The sequence below is a fragment of the Blennius ocellaris genome (genome assembly GCF_963422515.1).
Source record: "Blennius ocellaris genome assembly, chromosome: 3".
NCBI classification, from domain to species: Eukaryota; Metazoa; Chordata; class Actinopteri; order Blenniiformes; family Blenniidae; genus Blennius; species Blennius ocellaris.
Window position 1 is genome coordinate 16,785,723 of NC_137652.1, and position 26,305 is coordinate 16,812,027.

The 26,305-nt window shown below is 45.4% G+C and overlaps 2 protein-coding genes across 4 annotated transcripts; one reads left to right on the forward strand and one right to left on the reverse strand.

Annotated features, from left to right (window-relative positions):
- Nucleotides 1-443: 443 nt before the first annotated feature.
- fam193a (family with sequence similarity 193 member A) lies at nucleotides 444-15,966 on the forward strand. 3 transcript variants are annotated; one of them, XM_080494300.1, is made up of 23 exons: nucleotides 444-807; nucleotides 1,952-2,032; nucleotides 3,183-3,425; nucleotides 5,963-6,138; nucleotides 6,228-6,395; nucleotides 6,672-6,918; nucleotides 7,012-7,136; nucleotides 7,300-7,447; nucleotides 7,560-7,634; nucleotides 7,735-7,809; nucleotides 7,902-8,014; nucleotides 8,180-8,422; nucleotides 9,310-9,466; nucleotides 9,687-9,833; nucleotides 9,913-10,191; nucleotides 10,545-10,767; nucleotides 10,853-11,209; nucleotides 11,638-11,920; nucleotides 12,016-12,202; nucleotides 12,300-12,542; nucleotides 12,676-13,594; nucleotides 14,446-14,527; nucleotides 14,792-15,966. In XM_080494300.1, the coding sequence occupies exons 1-23, from the start codon at nucleotides 595-597 to the stop codon at nucleotides 14,883-14,885; spliced, it is 4,878 nt and encodes a 1,625-aa protein (XP_080350426.1). In that variant the 5' UTR covers nucleotides 444-594; the 3' UTR covers nucleotides 14,886-15,966. The 3 variants fall into 3 exon arrangements, with proteins under 3 accessions (XP_080350426.1, XP_080350428.1, XP_080350427.1); XM_080494302.1 differs by having other exon boundaries at nucleotides 10,853-11,161; XM_080494301.1 differs by having other exon boundaries at nucleotides 9,346-9,466.
- A 4,419-nt stretch (nucleotides 15,967-20,385) lies between these two features.
- tnip2 (TNFAIP3 interacting protein 2) lies at nucleotides 20,386-23,106 on the reverse strand (the record flags this gene model as incomplete). Its single annotated transcript, XM_080520307.1, has 6 exons — nucleotides 20,386-21,440; nucleotides 21,520-21,636; nucleotides 21,742-22,005; nucleotides 22,124-22,213; nucleotides 22,347-22,640; nucleotides 22,804-23,106. 6 exons carry the CDS (start codon nucleotides 23,104-23,106, stop codon nucleotides 21,159-21,161), a joined length of 1,350 nt encoding a protein of 449 aa, XP_080376433.1. The 3' UTR covers nucleotides 20,386-21,158.
- Nucleotides 23,107-26,305: the final 3,199 nt, after the last annotated feature.

The following is a 26,305-nucleotide window of genomic DNA, read 5'->3' on the forward strand; positions in this document are numbered from 1 at the left end:
ACTTGTGTTATACATTGTACATGCAGGGATATATTGTATTGGATATTGGACATTTCGGGGTATATGGCACATTCCTGTGTTTTAATCTCTATTTGAAAATGTTGTTGCACTGTTTTTTTTGAGTGTGTAAATATTATCTATCTTTTTCCTTATTTATATTCTATGCGTTCCATATATCTTTCAATGGCAATGGCTGCGTGTACTGGATAGGAGCATTTGTGGCTTTTTTAAATAAAAGGAGAGTTTCAAAAAACAAACATGAGCAAAAACACTCACATTAAACCATTAAAAGCCTTCAAAATTGATTATGTTTATTTTTCCGTCTGCGGCTTTGAGAGAATAAACTACGTTTCCCATCGGCCCCCGCACGTACGACGCAGGCTAACGCCTGGCTGAGCTGTTGAGGCCATCCAGCCAGAGGCCATATTGGAACCTGTGAAGTCGGCTTGCACTCAGATGGAACTGTGTCTCTGTCGTTTTGGGACTCTCTAAATCGCTATCCCGGATTCCTACCTGAGTGCTCTGCACTTGGCATTCCGTTCGACACTCTGCCACGTCTGGACGGCAAGTTGTCTCGCCTCTCCAGTGGGAAAAATGAGTCCAACCGATGCTAAACGAGGGGCTAAACGCAGGAAGAACAAGCGGGGCGGTGGCAGTAGCTGCAGTGCTGTCTGCAACACCAGCGGCGGCAAGGCCGGGGTCGCCTCGGCCCTGGGCTGTGCGGGAGCAGCGACACCTGCCCCCGTGGTCAACTTCTTGACAGCTGGCAGCGTGAACGCGGGCTCCATGGCGGGTTTGAACGGAGAGGTGAGGACTGTCAGGCGGGGTAAAGGTGTGGATGTCAAAGCTAGCTGTGTGTGTTATCAACGACACATCTTGAGCCGGGCCCGATGCTGATGCGATGAAGGGAAGCGAGCTAAACTCAGAAACGCAACGGAGTTGGTAATTAACCGGCTTAATTGCAGCAAATGGTGGCTGCCGGGCATCCAGAAGATCCGTGTCGGATCGCTGGCTGTACGGTTTCGTGGGGGAAGTGGCACTACTGTTGGTCTTAACAAATGGCCGTGAACAGCAAGCTAACTCACTGAGGCTTTGACACCTACCATCCTGAGCTGGACTTAAAAGATCGTAGTACAGTCGCTATAAACGTAAACACACTCAGGCATTATTCCCCCGCCAATTAAAGCCCATGCGTTTACGTTAATCAAGCTCGGATTATGCGAGGGGACCTTTATGTGCAGGTCCGTACATTCAGATAAACATTACAGCTAGCTAATGCTAACAGGGCGCCCAACTTTAGCCTCCTATGTGTGTGTGTGTGTGTTTATAACTTGATCTTCCGCCTTTTTCGTTTGTATTAGTTGGAGCATACGTTTGCTGTGTTTAGTAGAAAAACAGACAAACCATCCGGCCACCTTTTAATGATCAACATTACCTTACTTAACCTGATGTCAGCGCTTCAAAGCTGCCAGAAGATGTTGGCCGGTTTATTTGGAGCAGGCTTATGTTTCACAGCTTGGTTGTGCACTTTACATTTACTTCCGAGGATAACTGATGTTTTTTTGCTCTGTATATAACACACCGAGTTGTTTTGCTAACAATACTAATTACAGATATGTGTGTAGATCACGATTTTCTCGAGTTTACTGGGAAGGCCATCACTCTGCCTTTACATCCATTTACATTGTTTTGGTCTCAATGAAACGATATTGATGTGACATGTATATTAATTTCTAATCTTTATGCAGATCGTACACATGTGGTAGATGTTGTATTTTGATTATTTTGATCGTGTCTCACTAAATGGCATGCATACTTGTACAACAAAGCAATACAAAAGAGGGCATTTTGACAGTTGCCTTTCTTTTTTACCTGTCTCCATTAGATAGGCCACATATGGTGCCACTGGTCAGTTTTTCCATGTGAAAACTGAGTTGTTCGTTTCCCTCAGGTCAAAGCAAACACAAGTAACAGTGTGACGCCACAGTTTACGGAAGGACCAGTGAATGCTGACTTCTCCGGAGTCCTTCAGGTAACTTGATGTTGACTCCACATTGAGCACCACTTTAACATTCTTATCTTTTAAGCCACATCTCATTTCCTCATGTAAATCAACCCTCTGTGCCTGATCTTGAGATGGATAAGCATAATGATAGTTTGTGCTTTGAGTTTTATTCATGATATAACCTTTTGGTTTGTCTGGGATTCGATCCAAATGCAGTTACCCTTTCCACAACACAGTGAGAGGTTTGAACAGCTGCTTGTTTTCGCCCATATTTGCAGCGATGATCATCAACATGTGTCCATATAACGAAAGAAACGGGGAACTTTATTGCTCTTATGAAATAGTTCTTGTTCTCAATAAACTGTGCATACTCACACATGTGTGACACATCTGTCAAATACTGTAAAACTGATGTGCATAACTAAACATGTCCAGGATACGCATTGTAAAATATATTAACTGTTTACATATTATTCAATTCAGAGATTTTTTTACACGGTGAGCAATAAGGTTCATTTCAAGCTCGTTGAAAATATCTCATCTCGTCACCACAACTGGTTGCTTTTCAGTTTACTATTATTATTATTACTACTATTTTTTATCTTGTTTAATCCTAGAGCTTAACTGTTTCGGACTGTTACTGGTTTGGTCTCTGCACCATGGCGAAATAAAGACGCAAACATTTTTCCCGCATTTTCATTTTCATTTGATCCAATTTTATTGCAGCAATTTTTCAGGCAGAAATGATGATGCTCCAATTAAACATCTGCTTCTGAAGTTTGTTGAGAATCACAAATCCGTCTTACTCACTTCTTCTCACTGTCATTGTGGTCATTGAAATTCTGGTTGGTAATCAGGTGTTCGTACCGCTCTGAGATTCACTCACTGTTTTAGCATTATGAGACTCTCCCTATGCTTTAATGTTTAATCAGCTGCTCTACCTGCCGTATAATGGGTCAGCAGTAGAAGTGGACCGAGGTTGATTTGTAGAAGAACTGAAAAATCAGTGTTGGAAATGTTAGATTTTTTTTTATTTTTTTTTACCCGATTTGTTGTGATCATCTGTACTTTGCCATTCAAAAAAAAAACTAAACTGTATTTGACACTGTATTTTTCTTTTCGAAACTGTGATTTCTGCAGACGCTACAGTGTGTTTTGTCTTTCTTCCCTCAACTAGACCCCATTCACGTTCGGCCTGAACCAGCGGGCGCCCTACACAGCTGGCGACCGTTGCCTCTTGTGCCGATGTGAACGCAAAGACATTGTTGTGCCTTCTGAGGCAAGCATTTCAGGCCAGAACGGTACGCCGCAGCCCGCCAAGGCGCCCAGCACTCTCCAGCTGCCTCTCTGGGTGTGCTCCGACTGCCGGCGCACGGTGGAGAAGGAGGATCGGCATACGACTCTGGAGCAGTCGTTAGGGGTGAGTCACCAGTACCGGGAGGATTAAAGCTGTTCTCGGCGGCCGTATTGACACGGTTGTCTCTTCCCGTGCTTTGTTTTTGTGCTGAGGCCACGTATCTGCAGCTTGGGCTCGGGCAGCTGTGGTCAGTCTCCCCGTGTGTGTTCACATGGCACCACTGGTTCTTTGCCAGAACGGCCAAAACAGATGCAGCCGTCATGAGCAGCTGCTGTTGCTATTAAAACAATATCGCAGCGGAATTCAAATAAATCAATTTTACGACTTGAGATAACGAGATAACATCTTTTAGCACCTCCAGATTCAAAGGCCCCGGTTTCTATTGCAGTCTTTTTTATTGGAGGATGTACTGCAGACGACTTAATAATTAGAGCTTAGCCACTGCTGGGAAGTTGTAATGCTTGATTGGCATTGAAGTAAAATAACTGATGTATTGAGCATTTAAACGATGGCCTTTCCTCGAACATCTTGGTTTTAGACTTTTTGTAGTAATTGCAGTTTCCCCACACACCATCAGTGCTGTAGCTACCATGCTGGGTGTGAAAGCTAACACTGTTTACATGAAGAGCCTCTTCATGTCAGACAGCCCGTGAGCTTGTGTCGCTGCCGGGACGACACTCATTTAGCTGTGGGGGGGGACCCTCGTCATCCAACACTTATTATCAAGCATATTTTCGAAAAGCTGTTGACTCCAGACCCTTTTGTTTCAGTTGGCCGGATTTTGCATTCAGGAGTTTGTCATTGGAGTCAAAAGCACACAGTAAATTTAAATATGGCACATATTGAAAGTTGAAGTTATTTTGGAAACATGGGCAGGCAGAGTCATTGTGAGTTTTTCTCACAATTCTCCAACCATGAAATCGAAATACTCTGCAAGCAAAAACGGTGAGGCTTTCAGACTCGAGCTCGATCTGCTCAAAATTACTGTTGCCTTGTGTCTTCAGCCACGTCATGAGTTTTTAACAGCTTGATGTCATCAGGACTAATCCATTTGCTGTATGTGGCTCATCTGGCTCTATAATCAACCGAAAACTTCTTGAAAAATGTAGAAATGACAATAGTAAGATGATGGTATTCGAGCAGTTTAACTAGAGGTTTCATATAATTTGTTTCTTTGGTGCAAGTGTTTGTGTCTTGGCTCTGGTGAAGGTGACTACACACTGTGATTTTGACCAATTTCGGGTATGATGGTAGCTTAAAGTCTGATGTTTGAAAGTGAGACGGGTGGATGAAGCAATGAGGTGAGCACAGACCATATCAGGGTCATATTCACATCTCCGCCTGTTTATCGCATCAAGCTTTTTACCAGCACAAGAATGCTACTAGAACAGCTGTTCCATTCTTTTAGCTTCATGTATCTATTTATCGAAGGCCCGAGCACCAAACATACATCACGTATAGTATAATGACGTTATTCTTGCTCATTAAAGTCCATCACCACTGTTCGTTTCAACTCGGCGACATTTTATTAAGAGTTTACATATTGTTGTGTTCATCAGTGCTATTTTTGTGCATCAAAGCTAACGTCTGCTAACTGACCCCAAAGCTTTTACACTGATCATTTGTGTCTATACACATTTTTTTTTTTGGGGGGGGGGGGGGGGGGGGGGGATTGCAGAGGAAGAAAACCGGGGCTGAATTCATTGTCATTGTTCAAGAGCAATGCAAAAATGTTGATGTTATTCTGGAGCTTCCAAGCAATACAAATAGATAATGTACAAGCAAACTTCCGCACCTTCAATAAAAGGTGTGTGGGTGTGTGTATCGTGCTACTTGGAAGCGAGAAGCTGTTTTTAAGCCTGTTTGTTGATGTTGGTCGGAGTCTGTATCGTATTTCTGTTTGCAGGAAGGAGAAATAGGTGATGTCCAGTGAGGAAGGTCCTTTAGGAGACGGCGAGTCTGCTTTTGTAGTCAGTCAGTGTAAATGATTCAAGAGAGGATGCAGTGGCCTGTTTATGCACATTTGTGTCAACGTTGGCCCTCCCAAATTCACTTTGAGTCACGTCTGCTCCATGTATGCTATTCCCTGTTTTCTGTTATCCAAGTATGTTTACTATTTTTAATTTGTAATGGTTGCAACATTATTATTGTTATTGACAATATGTAACAGTGTCCAGACCTCTGTGACAAGCAGATCTGCTGTTACTTAAAGGATCCTCGGCTCCCTGGGGCAAGCAAAGATGGGAATCGGTTAAAATAATATTTGATACTTCAGATATTTCTTAAAGAAGCACTGTACAGTTTGGCTGACTGAACACTTGCAACATGCTCATTGTTTTACCACTCCAGAGATGCATTGAAATGCTTTCACTTTGATGTAAAATCGGTACAAATATAACAAGCGTGTGACAGAAAGATATTTTATTTAACAGCTCCTCGTGTAGTTTTTAGACAAGATGCCTCTCAACCTGGGTCCATACACTCACGGTCAAGTGTGGGTTATATGCATAACATAAATGAAAATCTAGAATTCACCCAAAAGAATTCTGATGATTTATTGCTGGAGGTAGTAGTAAAAATTTGGTCTGTGTTTCCTATAGAGTCAGGACTTTCTTTTGCACATGCCTGTGGGCAATGGAAACCTGGGCCAGGAGGCCGCCACGGGGGACAGACTCGCCACCACCGCGCCAACATTACCCATGCTCCCTGCCCCGGACCTCGCCACGCCCATGCCCGCTGAAACGGTGTGCAGCTGTGAAGCCTGCAACGAGAGACGGTCAGTCCGCTGTCCATCACCCCGTCGAGCATGTACTGGTTTTTACGGAGCGTTTCAATTGAATCTCTATGGATTCCCGGGAATTCCAGAGCGATCTCTGCTGAGTCGGAGCGGGAGTCGCAGCAGCTGCAGAACCATTGGTCTGAGGTTCGGTATCTGGTGCGCTGCATCTACCGTCAGACGGGGACGCCGCTCGCAGACGACCACGACCAGCCTCTTGAGAGGGACAAGGAGGGCATGAAAGAGCTGGTAGACAGGTACAATGAACACGGCTGCGCCGCCATTTGTCTTCTCTTGAAGGAGTTGCGTCCACTAGAGGTCTCTAGAGAGTTGTAAAAGCCTCTGCAGGAAACTGAAGCAGGAAGCTGGTCTCTTTTGATTCAACGGAGAGGTATGAGGGCTCTTTAAAGCAATGACGTCAACAACCGGGAACAAAAGTGTTGAATCTGAGTCACTGATGGAGAGATTAATTAGAAAAACATGAATGGCAGTTTAATTTTGGAACGTTTTGTTTTGATTTGTGTCTCCTTCAGACTATGCGAGAAAGATCCCTATCAACTCTACCAACGACTGGAGCAGCAGGCTCGAGAGTACGTTTTAGAGATGAAGGTGCGGCTACTAAAGCACCTTTCTGTGGGTTCCAAGACCCCTGGGCCTCCGGGGTCCGTGGCTGCAGCCCAGGGTCCCCCTCAGGCCCACCAGTTCGTTTCCCTGCTGCTAGAGGAATACAGTGCCCTCTGCCAAGCTGCACGCACCATCAGTAGCTTCCTGCTCACCCTGGTCAGTTCATGTGTCACGCAACGCTTTATGAATCTGTTGCACTCTTGGAAACTGTCTCAAGTCTGACTGCAAGTCGAATGCTTCCCCTTCCAGGAGAATGAGCACCTCCAGAAATTTCAGGTGACGTGGGAGCTGCACAACAAGCACCTTTTTGAGAATCTGGTTTTCTCTGAACCAATCTTACACAGCAGTTTACCGGCATTAATTGCACAACTGAAGTAAGACCTTTTAACAATATTCTAGTTTGTTTTTTTTCAGTGTGGCTTCATCCTCGTCTAAATAAATGGATTGCTGTCTTTATTCTTGCATCATTCCAACTGTCCACTGTGCAGAGCCAGTAGAGCTTACGCATAATCCTCTGTTTTGTTTTTTTCTCTCTAGACATGGCACGGCATCCCATGATTCATACAATGAAGACATGTACAGGACCTTGTTGGAGAGCTATCAGCAGCTGCAGCAGGAAATGGCTTCAGTGGCTGGCGAATGGCAGGAGTGTGAGAAGAGGATCGACGACTACGTAGATGAACAGGTGCATGGCGGAACAGAAGAAGTCATCTTTCCATGTTTTAATCAGTAGAGGTGATGAAGGAGTGCTTGCGCTGTCGGTTGTGTGTAAATGAGTACACGTGTTTCTTTCGCAGCTGCTTTTTAAGGTGGACGGTCAAAGTGTCACCAACCAAAGAACAGAGCCACACAAGTCCTTGATTAGTAAAAATGTAAGCGTTTCAAATTCTGCCTCGACACTTAATCACACGATAAACCAAAGACAAACCAATAAGTATGCTTATATTGCTTTGGTTATCTGCTTCGTCGAAGACTTTAAAGACCAAGCAGCGGATGCTGAAGGAGGACTGGGAGTTCTTTAAGCAGAGGAGATTCATAGAAGAACAGGTACATCTAGATAATATGTTGTTAATTTGAAGTGATTTTTTTTTTTTTTTTTTTTTTATATCTTCAAATATTTTCTTTTTTTGTTTTTATAGATACCGAACAATAAGAAGTCCTCCACGGGAGATAACAACTTCACAGACACTATGAGGATGCTCTCTTCTCGTCTGAGCATTCCAGACTGTCCAAACTGCAATTACAGAAGAAGGTGAATTTATCTGAAGCTTGTTTTCACTACAGTAAACTCTTAAGTGCACCCCAGGTTGTCTCTGGGGAAAAAAATTGTAAAAAAAAAGAAGTTTTGAATAAATTCAATGTTGTGTCATAAAGTCAGTTGTATTGATGTTGATAATATAAGTCCTTCTTCCAACAGGTGCACATGTGACGACTGTAGTCTGTCACACATCCTCACGTGTGGCATCATGGACTCTCCCATTGCGGAGGACCTCCACATCAAGCTACCCTCGCAGGGGGAGCCGCCCAGGGACTACTTGGCCGAGGTGCACCCTCCCAGCTTGTCTTCTGGCAGTTCCGCGTCCGGCTCCAACTCCAGTTCTCCCATTACCATTCAGCAGCACCCGAGGCTCATCCTGCCTGAAGGAGATACCAACACTTTGTAAGTGTACTGGCTTAATGACTGCTTTGTGTATTCCTTGTTTTGTCGGAAGAGACACACACCCGGGAATTCATAGAAATGAAACGATAATGTAGTCGGATAGTAACTGCCGTGTGCCACGGGGCTCAAGTTTATAAGGTAAACGGACATAACGGCAGATAGACGAGAGCATTTGTTTTTTTCAATTATCCCTGATGGAGGTTCCTGCAAAATACATTCACATTAAATCAAAGTGGAATTTCTTCAAGGAAGTGGGAAACGTTTCAGAGTATTTGCGTTCACCTTTTGTCATATAAATCAGAGATTCTACTCCAATAGCCACAATTTTTAGGCCACAAAGCGGGGACCTGTCAGAGGAGCGATATAATAGAGAACAGCTTATAAAGCCAATGTGCTGGAATCAGAAAGATGAGGCCAATTTCAGGAGAACTGACTCTGGTTCAAAGTGAGATGACTAATTAACCAGCCGAAAGCATTTTAGCTGGTTGCCGAAACAAATTTGGTTGAGTGGATTAGAACCTAGATTCCACACACAAAAATGTTACACAAGCAATTGTGACGCAGTCGGGATTTGAGTGAAATCCATACAACATTCAACATATTTTCCTTCATCACTGTAACTACAAAACATTTGAACAAAACCATTATAGACATGCGTCCCATTATTTTTGGTTTTAAGACGGGGCTACTTTATGCATGGGGGAACTGGCTCTTTAAAATGTGAAACACTGCAGATGACATATTGACAAATATTCAATCACATCAGTTTTACAGTAACAGTAATTCTTTGTCTATTGCCCTATGAAGTAAAAAAAAAAAGGGGGGGGGGGAAATTTGCCTTTATTAAATTTCCTGTAATCGGACTACTCATGTCTGTCCTGTTGTAGTATCAGTGATGATGACGAAGTGCCTCCGTTGTCCAGTAAGTTCGAGGACATCTTCTCCATGAGCAGCTATGAGGACAACGGCGTTGTGACTGCTTCTGTGAACGGCCTCCACAAAGACATCAACGGGGACGGCGAAAATGTGACACTGAAGGCGGGGGTATGTTTTTCGCTCAAAAAGAGAGGGAGAGAGAGAGAGAGAGAAAAAAAAAGTCTGAGATTACATCATCATTTCACTGAATTTCCCAGACCAGTTTCTGGATGATTAAACTGGTCTTCAGTATAAGTAGGTCATTGTGCAGTTTGGGAAATGTTTTGAGTACCAAGCCGCTCGCATTTCCTTATTCTGTCTGCTTTTGTTTTGCATATTCCTGTCTCAGTCTCCTCACATTACCAGCAGCAGCAGTTCATCTGAGGGTGATGAGGAGGAAGCCAATGGTGAGGTTGGTGGGGAGCCGCCGGGGCAGCAGGAAGAACTTTCCTCAGGAAATACTAACAGCCCTCCACCCTCGTACAACCACCAACAGGTATTCCCCCGCCCCCGCATCACTGAGCTTCTTTCGTCATTCCTTTTTGAAAATCCACTATGAATGTTGCCACTCTCAGACAGAACAGGTCCAGCATGCCTGCGAGTGCCACGTGTGCAACCAGGACCCCAGCACCTCATCCACCCTGGGCCCCGCCACGTGCCTGCCCCCGAGCCGGCTCCACGCCGGGCCTCCCCCCGCTGTCGGACACCAGTTCTTCACAGACAGCAAGACTCCCTCTGCACACCCCGCCCTCCACCTCTACCCACACATCCACGGTCACCTGCCCTTGCACAACTTTCCCCGGCCCTTGCTCCACCCCACGCTCTACCCACCCAGTCCTCCTCTCACACACAAGGTGAGGATCAACTAGCCAATACATTTGAAGGTTGTTGGGTTTTTTTTTTTCAATTATTGTCCAGCTTTCTGTTTGTAGTAGTGTTTTGGGGTTTTTTTTAACAAAAAAATCTTACTTTCCTTGCCAATGGGGATTTTTTTTCTTTTCATGAGCTTCCTGGAACAATGCTGTGCTTGGTTGTGTTCCAGTTTCACTTAGTCACTGTAATGTTTCAGTCGGCCACAAGGGGACACACTGAACTTAATGTAGGAAAAGACAAAACTTAACTGTGTACAAGCCCAAACATTTCCATTTTTATATGTCCCCAAAAAAATGCAAGTTTTTTTTCTTTTCTTTTTTTCTCTCTCTTTCAGCCTCTTCCCCCGAACCCCACATCACACCACTCGTCAGCCAAGCAGCCGGCCTTCGGCACGTCGTTACCGGAGCATGTGTACCAGAACTGCTTCGGTGGCACAGGCGGCTCAGGTGACTGGAACAGCTCGCTGCAGTGTCTCTCGCTCAAGTTCGAGAACCTGTGGGATGCTGCTGTGATGAAAAGCTGGAATCCGTCTATGCTGCTGCCTGAATCCCTGCCAGGTGAGGCTGGTCATGAACAGAAACATGGAAAAAAGAACAACAAATCTGTGACTTACTTTACTTCTCGGTTACTTCTCATTCGTAGGCGACATGCTTGGACCACCCCTCGCAGACGTCCCCCTCCCTCCAACGTCATCCATCGGCCTCCAGGGGGAATATCCCTCCCTTCCCACTCCCGTCCCTCCTTCCTCTTCCTCATCGCTGTCATCCTCTCTGTCATCCTCATCGTCGTCATCATGCTCCTCTTCAGAAGCCAAAGAGCAAAAGAAAACTGGCGCCAAGAAGAAGTGTCTCTACAATTTCCAGGATGCCTTCATGGAGACCAACCGGGTGGTGATGGCCACCTCGGCCTCCACGTCCTCTGTGTCCTGCACTGCCACCACTGTCCAGTCAAGTAATAACCCACCCATCCATCTAGCATCTAAAAGACCCAACTCATTAGGTAATCTAGGAAGTAGTGGCAACCTTTAGCTTGGTACTGATGGTGGGGCCTTTGTGTGATGAACTTATTGAGCACACAGACCGTTGTTATTCGCACATTATGTTGCGTTTCACCAGGCTAGAAATAAGATGCTGATGATATATCGAGAACTGTTTCCAAATAAGTCGCAAAGAACTACGAAAACGTGTCCCATACAAAGCGGATGGGAGAGGAACCTCGGGGAGATCAAAGCAAGAGAACGTTTTTCATTTTAGCATCTTTCTCCATGATAATAGTTGATCAGTTTTTACATTTTCACCTCAGTCTAATCCTCGAGGGTTTCAGTGTGATGGTCGCAGTTTTCAGTCAAGGCCCATCTGTGATCTTCTCTGTTTATGCTCTTTAAGTGGTATTTAGGGTCTAATCCTGTGCGTTGTGTCCTCCACCAGACGACGTATTTCACAGTCTAGGTAAAGAGGACCACAGGCAACCCCCTCCAGCTACCCCGAGAAATGGTTCCGCGGGACTGACCTCCTTGCCGCCGCTCTCGGGCCCGACCCTGCCCCCGCCGTCCCCGGCACACCTCTCCACGATTGGAACGCAGCCCTTCCCAAAGATGGCCACCCCAGCCCCCGACTTTGCGGAGTCGAATCAAGGTCTGTGCCTCCCGCCTGCGGAGCCTTCGGCCTCCTCGATGGACGGCCCCGTCAGCACTCCGCCCAGTGTCTGCAGGTGAGCCCGCCCCCCCATCACTCGGGGCCATTTCTCCGCGGGAATCATCCACATGGAAGGCGAGTCTTCACACGGGCTGGTTTTATCTTTCCCAGTGATCCCGACTGCGAAGGCCATCGCTGTGAAGGGAACAGCGCTTACGAGCACCAGCCGTACGACGGAGAGGAGAGCCAGGACGAGGACAGCTGCTCCGAGCACAGCTCCTCCACCTCCACCTCCACCAACCAGAAAGAGGGAAAGTACTGTGACTGCTGCTACTGCGAATTCTTCGGTCATGGCGGGGTAAGACTTGGGCCGCCGTTTGTCACTGATGGGCGCACTTCAGACAGGGCGTCGGTGGATTGTGGTTGCTGATTTGATAGCGCTGCGCTTTCCTCAGCCTCCAGCCGCTCCGACCAGTCGAAACTATGCAGAGATGCGGGAGAAGCTGCGTTTACGTCTCACGAAGCGCAAGGAGGAGCAGCAGCCAAAACGGGAGGAGCAACAGCCGGTGATCGAAAGGGACGGAGGGGTGGAGGACCACCGGCGGGTCGAGGACCTGCTGCAGTTTATTAACAGCGCCGACAGCAAACCTGTGTCTAGTTCCAAGGCAGCCAAACGAGCCAGGCATAAACAAAAGAAGGTATTTGTCTCGTCTCGTCACTTTAAGTGGGCCATTTTCAACGCTCACGTGTAATGTCTTATCTCGTCTCAATCACGTCTCGTAAGAACTCTGCAAGGAGCTCATGCAGTGCATTTGTCTTTTTGTGTCTCAGATGGAGGAAAAGGCCCGTCTGGAGGCAGAGGCCCGTGAAAGGGGGGAGCAGCAGTTGCTGGAGGAGCAGCAGCAGCGACAGCGGCAGGAAGAGGAGGAGGCGGCGCTTCAGAAAGAGCTGCTCCGGCTGCAGGAGCTGCAGCGACACCGCGCCGCGAAGAAGAAGAGGAAAGAGAAAGCGAAGGAAAACACGGCTCCTCCTCAGAACAACCCACAGCCCCTCAGACAGACGGCCCAGAATGTCCTCGATAATCTCCACAATGGAAAGTCGCAGCTGCTTCAGTCCCTCATCGGCCTGCCCGACCAGAAGGAGGCCCGGTTCATCCCTGCGCCCCAGCTCAACCGACAGCACAGCCCCAATCACGCCACCGAAAAAGGGTTTTCACCCGAGACCAACACCCCCGACCCCACGGCGCCCTTGCACAACGGCACTTCCGCATCTTCAGTCGACGTCGGCGGCAAAGTGAAAACCACGCACTCTGCCAAGGCGGCTCCGTGCCAGGCTGCTGTGAAGAGAGCCCCAGAGTTACCCAGAGGCTCTGACGTACCTCCAAAGCTGGCCAACGGCACCGCGCCCACCACCACCACCACAGCGGACACCAAAGCGCTGCGGGTCCGGCCTGCCGAGCCCCTGGCCGCTATCCCCGCCTTTGAGGTGCAGCAGGAGGAGCGGGGCAGTAACCGAAGCGCCAGTGGCAAAAGGCAGCAGCAGCAGCAGCAGCAGCAGCCTCCTCTTACCCAAATAAAGGAAGACAGGAGAAGCCCTCCGGTGTCGAACCCTTCCCCGTCTCCCCCGCCCGCCTGCCCTTGCGAGCCGAGCCAGCAGAACGGCAAGCCTCCCGGTGCAGAGTCCCCGCAGCCCAAGGGCAAGAACAAGAAGAGCAAGAAGAAGAAGGGAGACAAGACGAACAACTCGATAGGTTTGTGTGCTCAGGAACCACATTTACATGTTGCCACTTCTTCTCTTACTGTCACCAAGTCAATCCCGCTGATGAAATCGGTGGCTTCACAATGAATCCCCCCCACCCCCGACACAGAAGAACACACCTTAGAACATCACGTTTATAGTGTCGTAACCAGTGTGTCACCACGTGGAGAGAGAACAAATTGTTCTCTTTTTATGAGGGCAAGTAAAAGAGAAATACTTGAATTCAGCTTTAGTTTGTGCTTTTAACGTTTTTCTTTTGACCATGCAGTCCTGAGCGCTGGGAAAAAGTTTCAACTCCCACACAGAGTCCTTTAATCCCGCTGGAGTCGACCAAGGAAATCCAATCTCACATGATCGACATGCACATTAGATTACCTTTTTTTTTTTTTTTTTCTCCTAGTTTATTTCGGACATGTGGGTACATAACAGACACAAACAAACACTAAACATAGAGCAAAGCAAACTCACAAAAAATATATATATATATATTCTTTACAAGAAAAAAACAAAACAACAAAAACAAACCAGTAAATATAGATAAATAAGCAATAATCCTTACACCCGTGTCTCCTGCCCATCCTTCCTGTACTCTGTAAACACCATTGCTTTGTACTGTTTAGTTTGTTTGATTCACGCTTGGACACTAAGCTCTACCCCCAAACTCTTCCACGACCTCACTCCACATATAGAAATACAAAAGGACTTTAGTGTTGTGCGAAACCTTCCATGTTTTAACTTTAAATTAAAAAAAGTTGTAACCTCTGTCTCTGCTATAAAAAAAAAAAAAGGTTTTGAATATTTGAATGCCCCATGGATAAATATGCTGATTCTGTCGCGTTTCAGATGACGTGTTCTTGCCCAAAGACATCGACTTGGACAGCACTGAGATGGACGAAACGGAGAGGGAGGTGGAGTATTTCAAAAGGTGTGTGATGAATTAATTACTAATGCCGTCAAGAGGTATTGGATTGCTTTTTGAATCTAACGAGAACATATGAGAAGGTCCATTTTGTGACCCAGTTGGTAATGTTTTCAAACAGTTCAGACACTGTTGTGTTTATTACTCAACCAAGCAAACGTCCAGGCGATTTCCACTTCATCAGACTTCAATGCGGCGCTAATATCCTTGTTTTTTTGTTTTTTTTTAATAAATCGAATGCTGTTTTTGTTTCCCCGCCTCTTTCTCCAGATTCTGCTTGGACTCGGCTCGGCAGACCCGCCAGCGGCTCTCCATCAACTGGTCCAACTTTAGCTTGAAGAAAGCCACGTTTGCTGCACATTGAGGGTGTTAGTGAGTGACTGTCAGAACACAATCAGTACCTTAAACAGCTATACAACACCCATCCCTTTACCTCCACCCGACTGTCCTCCCAGAACCTCTGTCCCGCTGTGCCCAAATCACACCCACGCTGCCTTGCTTTGTTCCCGTCGCTGTGTGGTTCCAACACAGACCCATCCGGATCGATTCCTCCCGCAGATCTTTAAAAAACAAAAACAAAACAAAAACCCTGAAACGACACAAGAAAGAATCACAAAATGCTACCTTCACATCTGATTATTTTCCTCGCGTGCTTGTGTGCTTTTTAGTCCCCGAGTCGGGCGTCTCTCTCAACAGAAGAAGCCAAATGGTCTGAAAATATTATTTTTTTTCTTATATTGGCTTATCTGGAGTCAAAAATGCTCATTTTGTCCTGGATGGTTTCCTCCTAAAAAAAAAATAAATAATAATAATAATAATGAGAGAGACAAAAAAAAAACTAAGGAAGAGACTATGAAAAGTATATTTAAAAAAAAGAGAGAGAGAGAAATGTAAAGAATTAAAAGCTGTATTTGAGATATTGTGGCTTACTATCCCATTGTTTCCCGTTCCGAGCACGGCATTTCATCTACACCATTGACGAGGGAATGGGCTTCACTAGCTGGTTTCCCCCATCACCACCCCCCCCCCCCCCCCCCCCTCCTATCCTCCCCCCTCCACCACCTCCACCCTATTTCACTGAAAGGAGGAAGGCGTAATACTTGACAATATTCTTTTTTTGTTTTGTTTTGTTTGGTTTTTGTTTTTTTTTGTTTGTTTTTTGTTTTTAAGTTCTGTTATAACAAAACTGTTGAGTAAAAGTGTACCAGTTACAGTTTTTTGTTTTCTTTATTTTTCGACCTGTAGCCAGCTTGTATCAGAATACTTTCCGAAAGAAATTGAAGAAAAGAAGAAGAAAAAAAACAAAACAAGGAACAATACTCACACTATCAAATCTGTTATAGAGTGTATATTGTATTAACACTGAAGCCAAACTGGCTACTTTTTAACATATTGTTAAGTAATATTAAATCTTGTCTTTCTTTTTTGAAAGATGGAATACAGTAGTATGGCAGGATTTCGTGTCTTGTGTCGAATCTTGTTTCTTACGGGGGGAGAAGACAGTTGTCGCACAAACATTCGGAGGAGTCCAATCGAGTGAAGCTGCTCTTGCACACTACTTTTGCTCTGCTTGCATTTAAAAGTCTCCTTTGGCACGGTACGTTGATTTATAGAGCAGCGGTTCACAGGGCTTTACAAAGAAAATAAAAGAAACGCATTGAAGCAAGCAATTAGGACTCTTCATCTCAAGTGATTAAGAGTATGAAATACTTTAAAACGGCTCACAACGCTCATCCTTTTTCATGAGATCAACTTTAATCTGCGCTTTTCCCATATTGGTACTTGCCGTTTTTTTTTTTTTGTTTTTTTTTAATCTAGAAACGGTGCGTTCTCTCGCCACGGAACCCCTCCAGGTCACCTTCACAAACAACGGACTCGCTCTGCGCATTAAACACAGAAATAATACATTTCTACATGAGCGGAGGAAGCGCTTCACTTGCGCCGCTTCAAAAATTAAATCTGATGATTTCAAAGCAAAAAAAAAAAAAATGACCGGCACGTGACTTCAGAATGTTTTCCTTCACAAAACATGTTTTAAAAACCGCTTACAGGAAGTCATTGATCTCAGAGAGGGGCTTTCTTTTGTCGTCATTTGGTAGAATCTTACGTTTTCGGTTCTGTTTATGAGAGTCACATTGTAAGATCAAGCATGCAAGTATCTATTTTTTTATTAATTTGTTTCTCCTCAACCAAGCATCTTGAAACAAGATCTGCCACCATCCTTTGGGGCCACATTGTGAAACAACCAGGCAGAATTCAGTGATTTCAATGTGTTTTTTGTGGTTTTTTTATCATTAACATATTCCGTTTTAAGTTAAATGCTTTTACTGCGGTGCACCGCAGTAACTTTTTGGGGTCGAACTGGAGCAGATTAAATCCGAAAGACGTCGTCCTTCATCAAACGACAGAGTGGTGCTGAGCGACTGATGAAGGATATTCCTCAAAGCAAAATGCCTCAACATGATGCCGTTCTTCTACGAGACAGGTGTATTATCTGTACGTGTCGCACGGTTGGCAGGAATTTTTTTTTTTTTTTTTACACCTTTGTCGTCCCTCTGCACGTCTGCGGCTTTGTCATGTGAGTCACCGCCTCATCTGCAAGTTCCTTACGGGAAGTCCACAAATCGACAGTCATAATCAACTGAGTCAAGTAGATCCTGAGGTTTAGTTTCAATTGTGAGAGGTACTTTTTTTTTTAAGTGTTTTAATGTATCTGCCATCTTTAGGCTGCTTCAGGCATTTGCATGCGGCTCTATTTCGTGTACACTCAACCAGGGGACGTGGAGAGAAATCTGATGCAGTTATGAAATCAAGTACATTCCCTCAAGGTGAAAGCGAGCGCAGAATGAGGTCACGCTTTGGCTTATCGACACGTAGAGGAGTTCCTGCATACCTTTCAGTGAGCGGTACGGATAAGAGAGAGTGCGACGTGCCACCGTGTCAGGTGATTTTCCACCACATTGTTCCTTAAATGGACGCACAACTTTCACTTCATCTAAGTTACTAATTTCACATCTTTAAACACAAGAGTGAAAAATGAACCACGTTATTGGATGCGGGGGCATCGTGACTTCGGTGGTTCAATCCCACCCTCACCTTTCACTGCAGTTATCTGATTTTTTTTTTTTTTTACGGCTTGATGGGGCAGATCTCGTAAGATATGTGGAGACTGTGCAGCATGTAAACAGCTCGTGTATGAAGCTCAGTGGATGTCGTAGAAGAGGAAGTGACCTTCAGTTACACAAATCACTCACGACTTCATCTTTACTTTTGTCAGCACGACTGTTTTTCTTAATGGGATTTTCACTGTGAACTCTTGAATGAGAACCCGACTTCGTACAAGGAGTGACGAATAGTCTTGGTTCAGGCGATGTGCTAGATATGACTCAAAAAGTGACTTCAGGTGTGTGTGTGTGTGTGTGTGTGTACTCTTTCGCCAGTGATGTAAGATCAAATCTACCACAATGAGGCAAATGCAGATGAATCAAAAACACCTTAAAAAAAATGTCTTTAGGTCCAATTGAAATGAAAACAAAACAGAACGCACGGTTCGTCTTGCTGGAAAGCAGGAGATGACCTCCAAACCATGTCACGACACCAAAGACATTTCCAACTTGTGTCACTTTAAAATGCCCCTTTTTTTTCCCTTTGGATGACCCAAAAAAAAAAAAAAAGCAAGGCGACGCAAAGCCGCGGCGGCAGCAATGACAGGGTCGAGCAGCAATAGTCTCATCAAAAGGCATCGGAGCCGCCTTGTAGCTAGTAATCAGAACGCTGTTTTCTTTGTTTGAACGCCTGGAGCACTTCAGGATCACATACATTTCCAAGGAGGGGGGAGATTCCCTCCTGGCTGGCAACAGTTCTGCTTTCAATGGCCAAAAACAACTTTACTCAGAAGAGAGAAGCGCACACACACACACACACACACACACACAAAGCAGGCAGCATTAAAGCCAATTACCCCCACCAATAAACGGCAAATTAAAATGATCTACCCAAATCTGCAGCACTCCATTGCAAATAAACTTCAGGTTTTTTGGAGTGGATGGGGGGGGGTTCCCTCACAATGGTGGGAAATTCCCATTCTTTTGGGATATGTGGAAGATTAAAGGTTGTATCTATCCATTTTGTGCTGGATGAATTTCAGGCTGGCGCCCCCCCACCTCCACCTCCACCTCTTCCACACCCCCCCCAGTCTGTTAAAGTATATGACAGCTGCACGGCTACATCCTGACGCTTTGATACCCGTTTCCAACAGGAAACTGCTCGACCACTATAACCTTTCTCATTGAGCCTTTTGTTTCTTAGAAGAAGTTCCCAGACAGTCAGGTGGGGACTTGTGACCTATTTTTTTTTTTTGTTCCCCCACTCAGAGTGGTGGGCGGAACGCTGGTGTGTGGAAGTTCTGTCACATTTAGACCCTTTTTATAAATGCGTAGACGTGTGCGCTGGGGACGGGGGGGGGGAGAATCCCCGGCAGACAGCTTGTGGCTTTTTCGGGTCCTGTGTGTATTTCTACCAGGATGCGTGCGGTCTGCACACGGAGAATTTACCCTTTAAGGCCCAAATTGGAACCAGTCAGTCTGTGGGCTGATGGATTAAGAGTCAGTGTTATGTAAATGACATAAATGTGTTGGAAACCGTTTCAGGCATAAGTATCTTCCAAAAGGTTAGTTGATTAGCGAGTGATGGATGAACTCAGGTAACCTCATTGTGGAGTGGGTTTTTTTTTTTTTTTGGGGGGGGGGGGTTCCAAAGAATATTTAGAAGTGTTTTGGCAACTATGTATATAACAATGGTGCCATAAGAGCTCAAGAATGTATAGCTTGGGAGAAGCAGACAGCTGTATAACCCAAAGGAAAAATGTTTTTGAAAATGACAATTGTATAGTTGCCAAAGAAGTGAAGCCGGAAAACAAATCATGTGCATTGACGTAGACACTATTCCAAATTTCATACCAAAAATCATGGCAGCTACTATAGATATATATATTCTTGTCCTTTTGGTTTCATTGCTTGCCTCAACCTTTTGAAGGCTGCTTCTGTTTCATTTATTATTTACTCTTGTTTTGTATTCAAATATTTACTAAACAACCACCATTATTGTATAAATATGAAAGAAATATTCTTATCCCTCGCGACCCTGTGGTTAATAACCAGACTTCAAACTTGAGTGACACTGTAAGCTTTTAAGAAAATACCCTTCAGTTTCTATCAACATTTACTGTTTTTTTTTTTTTTTTTTAATAATTAGCAGGACTTCAGGTTCAGTTCTTTCTTCTTTTTGTGTTGAGCAGGTACGCCCTTTGTTCAGACAGAAATACCACACTAGCCTAAGTCTCCTCGATGTTCTGCAACTGCCTACTTCCTTTTTAAAAGAGGGGATGTCCAGCTTCCTGTGCGTACTGCACCAAAACCATGACAACTGATTCACCAGACGCCTCTGTGGGCGTGTTCGTGTCATCTCGATACTTTTGCAGTGGCCGACTGATCCGCGGGCGGCCGTCGAGGGTTCGGTTTGTAACCCAAGCCGCCGTCTTTTGCCGGTCCTCTCGGTACCCCTGGTAGTGTTTTGCCTCAGTCGTACAACAACAGCTGGGAATCTGGCCGTCACAGTACAGCGTGCCCATTCAGGCACCACTGGGAAGGGGTTTTCCACCACACACTGAACACACACGTGACGCGCTAAAAAACACATGCACTACAGGCTCAGGGTTATTCGGCGCCAACATTTTCGCGGTTAGGCTGCGATCTGTGGTTACAGCTCAAGGCTGCAGAGTTTAAAAAACAAAACAAACATATATATATATATATATATATCATATTTGAAGATATGCAAATCACCATGTGACAAGAGGGAACGTGGATAATCAAGTCTTTTATTACAAAAATAATGTGCCGCCTCCAGGAAAATGGTACATCTCCAAAAATAAGCACGTTGTCAGTTAAGAGGTTGTTAGACATTGTCTCTCAAGAGGATTTCCTGGTTTTAATATGTGCAACGTGTTTGATCCCAAATCAATATATAAAATCTGTCAGAACAAGTTGTTACAAATATTAGCCTTTTCCAGTTGCATACATACAGAATAAATATAACAATATAGTTATATATATATATATTGAAAATCTTATTATGAATAGATATTTATAGAGATATATTTTACAAGATAGAAAATGAACGATAGCACCACGTCAACAAGATGCCGAGATCCAAAATAAGAAGCTTATGCATCATGACTCTCTCAAATCGTACGCGCCTACGATTAGTTTTTGGCTTAATGACAAGAAAGTGCAACAGGTTTGCAATCTGACTCCCTGAGGTATATGATATCCGATATATTGCGTTAACATCCTCTTCCTCACACCAGTATAATCTCCCACAGTGCCACAGGAAAGCGCTCGGAATCGGACACTGGACTAATTTGTCTTAACTAGGCAGACTCATGATGGCCTGCTGAGCTAATGTCTTTCGCAATATTGGAACTTTGGTTTGTACAGTTTCGCCTCGCTGCATTTTGGGGGGGGGGCAAAACAAAATCGTCTTAAGTCACTTTGTTTCCTTTGCAGTCACTCTCCACTCAGGTGGCGCTCTGCAGTGTAGTGCGGATCTTCAGTGTTCAGACACGAGTGTATCCAGTTTACAGCTGGGCACACTCTTCGCAGTGTCTCAGGTATGCTGCAGCGTCCGTGTCGTTGAATCTGGCGAAGCACTGCGGGCACTGCAGCTCCGACAGGCCCGGGGAGTCGTTCCAGGCCGAGTTCGTCAAGTTCGCCGCCGAAGCCACGGGCTGCTGCTTCCTCTCGGCGGCGCTCCTCGGCAGCGGCTCCGACGTGTCTATGCCTCGCCTCGAGGTGATCCGGTGTCCTATGTGCACGCGACACATGGGTACCAGCTCTCTGCTCTCTCGGCTCGCGCCCTGCTAAAGAGACATGGACATGGTCAGGAACCGCCGAGACCTCGGGAGCGTCCGCTTTGGTAGAAGCTCTTGGCCTCCTCACCTGCTTGTGCAGCTGCTGTTTTAATTGAGAAACCTGCTCCTTCAGCTCCTCGATCTTGCCCTGCGCTCGCTCTCTGTCGGCACGCTCCGAATTAAAGTCATCAGTGTAGATGAGTACCTGGAAAAGGGAGAAAAAAAAGAAAAAAAAACCCCTAAGTGTTTGTTTCCCCGCCTCCTCCTCACACGGTCAAAGCAGGACACAATCTCAAGACGAAGCACCAACCTGCTGTTCCAGTGTCTGGATTCGCTCTTTGTCCTTCCTCCGGGTCCCCTCCACTTCTCTGTTCAGCCGCGCACACTCGCTTATTTTCTCTTCCAGCAAGTCATTGAGCCTGGAAATCTCCTGATTGAGCAGCCCCGTGCTGATGGACCTGGTCGGGGGCATCAGGCCCGGTCCCGTGCTCTCCTTCAGCCTCTGGCACAAACCCCGAATGTAGTCCTCCCTGCTGGAGTCGTACTTCTGCCACTGAGAGTTCAGGCTCTGGACCTAGGAGGCAGGATGAGGGTGGAAACGGCACACCTATTAATAATGTGCTGTGAAGAAAGATTTCTGGTGATGCCAGAAAAGTCTTCGGCTTGTCACTGACTTGCACAGAGACACTCACATATGCCACACGCTGCTTTAGCTGCTGGTTCTCTTCCTGAAGCTGTCGCACTTGAGAATTCACAGCACCGGCGTCGGAAGACTCCGACGTCTGAAGAAAATCATGGGAACCGAGTCAGAACAAGTCTCGCACAAACAGTAACAGTCCAAACAGTAAACACTAAATAACCCCTGAATCCACCACCACCACCACCACCACTCCCCTCCCTCCCTCCATCCCTTGCCTTTTGCTGCTGGGCCTGGTCCTCCACCTCCGTGCCCCCCTTCTTCTCCTTCTCCAGTCTGGACAGCAGCTCCTGGCACACCCTCACGGTCGCTCCGAGCTGGCCACGCAGCTGCTCGGCCTCCTCGGCCAGGGATGTGCAGAGGACGGTCCTGGTGGCCTCCATCCGCTCCCTCTCATCCAGGGTGGCCCGCAGCCGGTGCATCTCCTGGTCCTTCTCGTGGTCCGGCTGGCACCTGACGCTCTCCAGCTCCAGCTCCTTCTCTCTGAGCTGCAGGTTCAGCCTCTGGATCTCCTGGAGGAGAGGAACGCATCATGTCAAAAGCAATCCTAACCACCAGTCTTGTGATTGCTCACACTACAAGACTTATGAGTGTTAAAAAAAACAAAACAAAACAAAGAAAAATAAATTCCGCAGTTTCCCCCACTACACGATCAGTGTTGCTGAGAGTGTTTACCTCTGCTTGTCTTGCAGCCTTGAACTCCACATCGTCCCTCCTCTGTTTGAGTTTGCACATTTCCTTCAGCAGGCTCTCCAACAGGGAGTTGGAGGGACCGACCACCACGGAGTCCCCGGGCTCCCCCAACGTCAAGTAGATCCTCTCGTGCCTGCCGAGCCGGGCTTTCAGGTCGGCGATGATGTTGTCCTTCACGGTGATCTGCTTGTTGAGCAGCTCGATCTCCTCCCGCGTCTCGTGGTACAAAGTATTGAGCACGTTGTAACTCCGCATTTTGTCCGAGTTCAGGCTGACGCTGTCCATCGCGGAGTTAAAAAAAAAAAAAAAAATTATTTTAATGTGGCTTTATTCACACCAGTCTGGCTGACGCTAATCCAGCATGTGGCGCCTCTTGCCTCCGCGTCGTTTTAGAAACAAACCGAGGAGGTCAATTGTTTGAGGATAATATACACCAGTGTCTTTGGGGGATTTCCTAGGGAACTTCCCCGCGGACTTTTTCAGCTTAGTCAAAACGGAGCCGAGCCTCCTTTCAAAGCTTCACTGTTGATCAGCCACTGCTAGAAAAAAAGAAGGTTTTATAGCCTGTTAGCACAGACGGATAAACACAGAAACATAAATCTTATATGAAAAGTAAAGTTTGATCCAGGTCGCTGCAGCGGCGGAGTGACGCATGAAAGGGTGCTGCCTTCACGAGCAGTCGTAAACTCCACCGATCTTCAAAGCACTCTAACTTTTTTCTTTTTCTTTTTTCTTACACCCCTTTGCAGATGTTGTCCTTGCATTTATCATAAAACCTTATCTAATATACCCCAACAGGCCGAGGTGGGCTTCAAACATTAATTTCCCATCGGTAGTTTACAAAGTTTCCACATATCCACGCCCCATTAAACGTCATGTCAGGACATTTAAAGTGTCATAAGCGAATTCCCCATTCGGAGTGTCATTTTTCCGACTGCGATGAATGCGTCTTAGGCGAGGGTCTTTTTGATTATGTAATTCAGTGTTTTTGGTTTGTCTCACCGATGACGGCCATAACAGAAACACTAAAAACATATATCACAAGGGGCAAAGATCGTCCCTCTGACTCATGTATGTGTTCAAGCACAACAATCACAAGTACAAAGTGGTCTGTAGTATAAGTCCACCTTATGAATTGCATTGTTAATTCGAGATATTTGAGCAACAATGTCGATTCAATTTTGAAAGTAGCAAAGCAGATTCAACGGTGTCCATTTCAAGCAAGTACAATTACAATTATGAGGATGTCCCAAAAATGTTACTTATTTAGGAATTGATTTGTATTTTTTTGCATCCACAGCTTGAATGTGATTAATTGATCGAGATTGACCTCTTTTAGATTATAACCTTAATATAACTCTGCATCATATTATAGTTCAAACTATTTTCGTCTTAAATTCACTTGGGGGGACATATAAAGTTGCAGAAAGCAGCTCACAACTGCACTGACCGCTTTGACTAAATAAGTAGCCGGAGCTATATGCACTTGATAAACAGTAAAAACGCTATGCGCTGGGGTTGCACAGTGACAACAGTGACTAATATCAGAGCAAAAATTAAACTACTGTCTAGACAGTAGGAGTGGGGTTACAGAAGGATCTCAATCAACATTCATGGGTCGTACTGGCCAGTGGGGAGTCCCACTTATTTCTGGGTCAAACACACCAGTGACATGATGGCTGTGGGTGTGAGTCATCCAGGTCACATGGCAGTCATGTGATAGTTGAGAGAGCCATGAAACAAGGTGTACCCAGTGACTACACAAGGCTGAAAGGAATAAAGGGTGTCTCGTGACTTTGATTTTATTCGAATAAGCAGACACTTTGTAAATAAACTGTCATTGGTGTGTCCGTTGTAATACATGATGCACTTGGTGTGTCATGTCTGAATATGTCCACATAGGCAGGTGTTTTACGATGACACATCACTGACACCACAGATTACTGTGCTGACCACTTCCAGTGGGGATGCACTGGTGATACCACTTCCCCCATGAGAGGACATCCTGAACAGGTAGCGTAGGTGTGTCAACACCCCTTCTGGTTTCACATGACCTGACACTTTGATTCATATGACTCTCAATGGCTCATGTGAAATAAGTGAAAAGGCCTGAAAGTCCCTGTCAGTCATCAGAAGGGATGAAGTCTTGTGATCAGGTGGTGACTCACCTTAAACCAGGTCCAAAGGACTGTTTATGGGTGTCACAAGACCCAAATGAATGGAAATATACCAAACCCCCTCTGGCAAAAAAAACAAAAACGAATATACATGTGTATCAGTGCTGTGCAGCTAATGGTTGGTGAGGCACTGACTCCATCAGATTCAGATTTAATGACATAATGTTGACATATGTTGTATAATTGCTGCTTCCTGACATAGTTGTTACTGGTGGAACACACTGGGTATCTCTCAGCATGGAACTGGACTTCTCTTGATATTTGGCTTTTTGCTCTTTTGACATGAACGTTCAGTGTTGAACGAGGTCAACAAAGTTTCAGCACACACACTGACGCTCAATTACAAGCCAGCTTGTTAATATCAGAATTGTAAAATTCTCATTGTTGCTGCCCGCTGACAGAGGAGATAAGACACTTATTAGTCCCTCTCCCAGAACTTTATTCACTCTGGTTGAGTTCAGCCTGCGTGGTTTCCTCCTCGAGAAAGAGCGTGGCGGCTGCTCTTCGTCCTGCTCGTCTTCATCCTCACTGTTACAGTGTTACACTGGAAACACACAGAGCGTGGCGTGAGACGACATGTAACGGTATCGTCAGACCACCAAGTGGCAGGATTTACTGTGTGAGGATAATGTACTTCACAGCAGTGATGCGTTGATGAAAAGCTATAGTGTGCTGCATATTGACATCTTTGTGTAATATGAGGGGTTAACGAGAATAATTAAATAGTGTCCGTTTGTTTCTGTCAACTTATCAACTTTAATAGAGGATGTTCATACTCACATATTCAATATAGACATCACCATGACAACGAGCACTGGAATTAGACAAATTCTGTCGTAACTAATACCATTTAATTCTATAAGAGAGACCAGTCCTGGGCAGCTTCATCTTTTAGACACTAGAGGGCAGCAGAAGTCACATTTAAACAAGGATTGAGGTCCTTTTTTTCTTTTTTTCTTTTTTTTCTACTTCAAATCATAGTGAACAATCATTTTGAGGTGATAACTTTCTGCTCTCCAATACATTTGCATGTAAAAGGTTATTCCAGGGTTGCTGCAAGTTATCGAGCGCTTTTTCAATGACTTTTGCATATTGGTCTTGGGCTTTCATTTCATGTTCTTCTGATGTCAGGCAAACGAGTTCAAAAAAACTTTAGCGAAATGAATGCATTTTAAATATGTGACTGAGTTTCACGAGAGGTCAAAGTGGAAGTTGCTTCGGAGTTCTGTCTTTCGCGTGACCTTTTTCAGTACTTTTCTTGAAATGAAATAATCACAAAAATGGAAATGTGGAGGATAAAACACACG

What these genes read in the sequence shown, in the direction of transcription:
- fam193a (XM_080494300.1), top strand. Translation starts at nt 595, where the DNA reads ATGAGTCCAACCGATGCTAAACGAGGGGCTAAACGCAGGAAGAACAAG. An exon ending in ACGACTACGTAGATGAACAG is followed by an intron (nt 7,448 to 7,559) that starts GTGCATGGCGGA and finishes TTTCTTTCGCAG; the next exon opens with CTGCTTTTTAAGGTGGACGG. An exon ending in ATGTGACACTGAAGGCGGGG is followed by an intron (nt 9,467 to 9,686) that starts GTATGTTTTTCG and finishes TTCCTGTCTCAG; the next exon opens with TCTCCTCACATTACCAGCAG.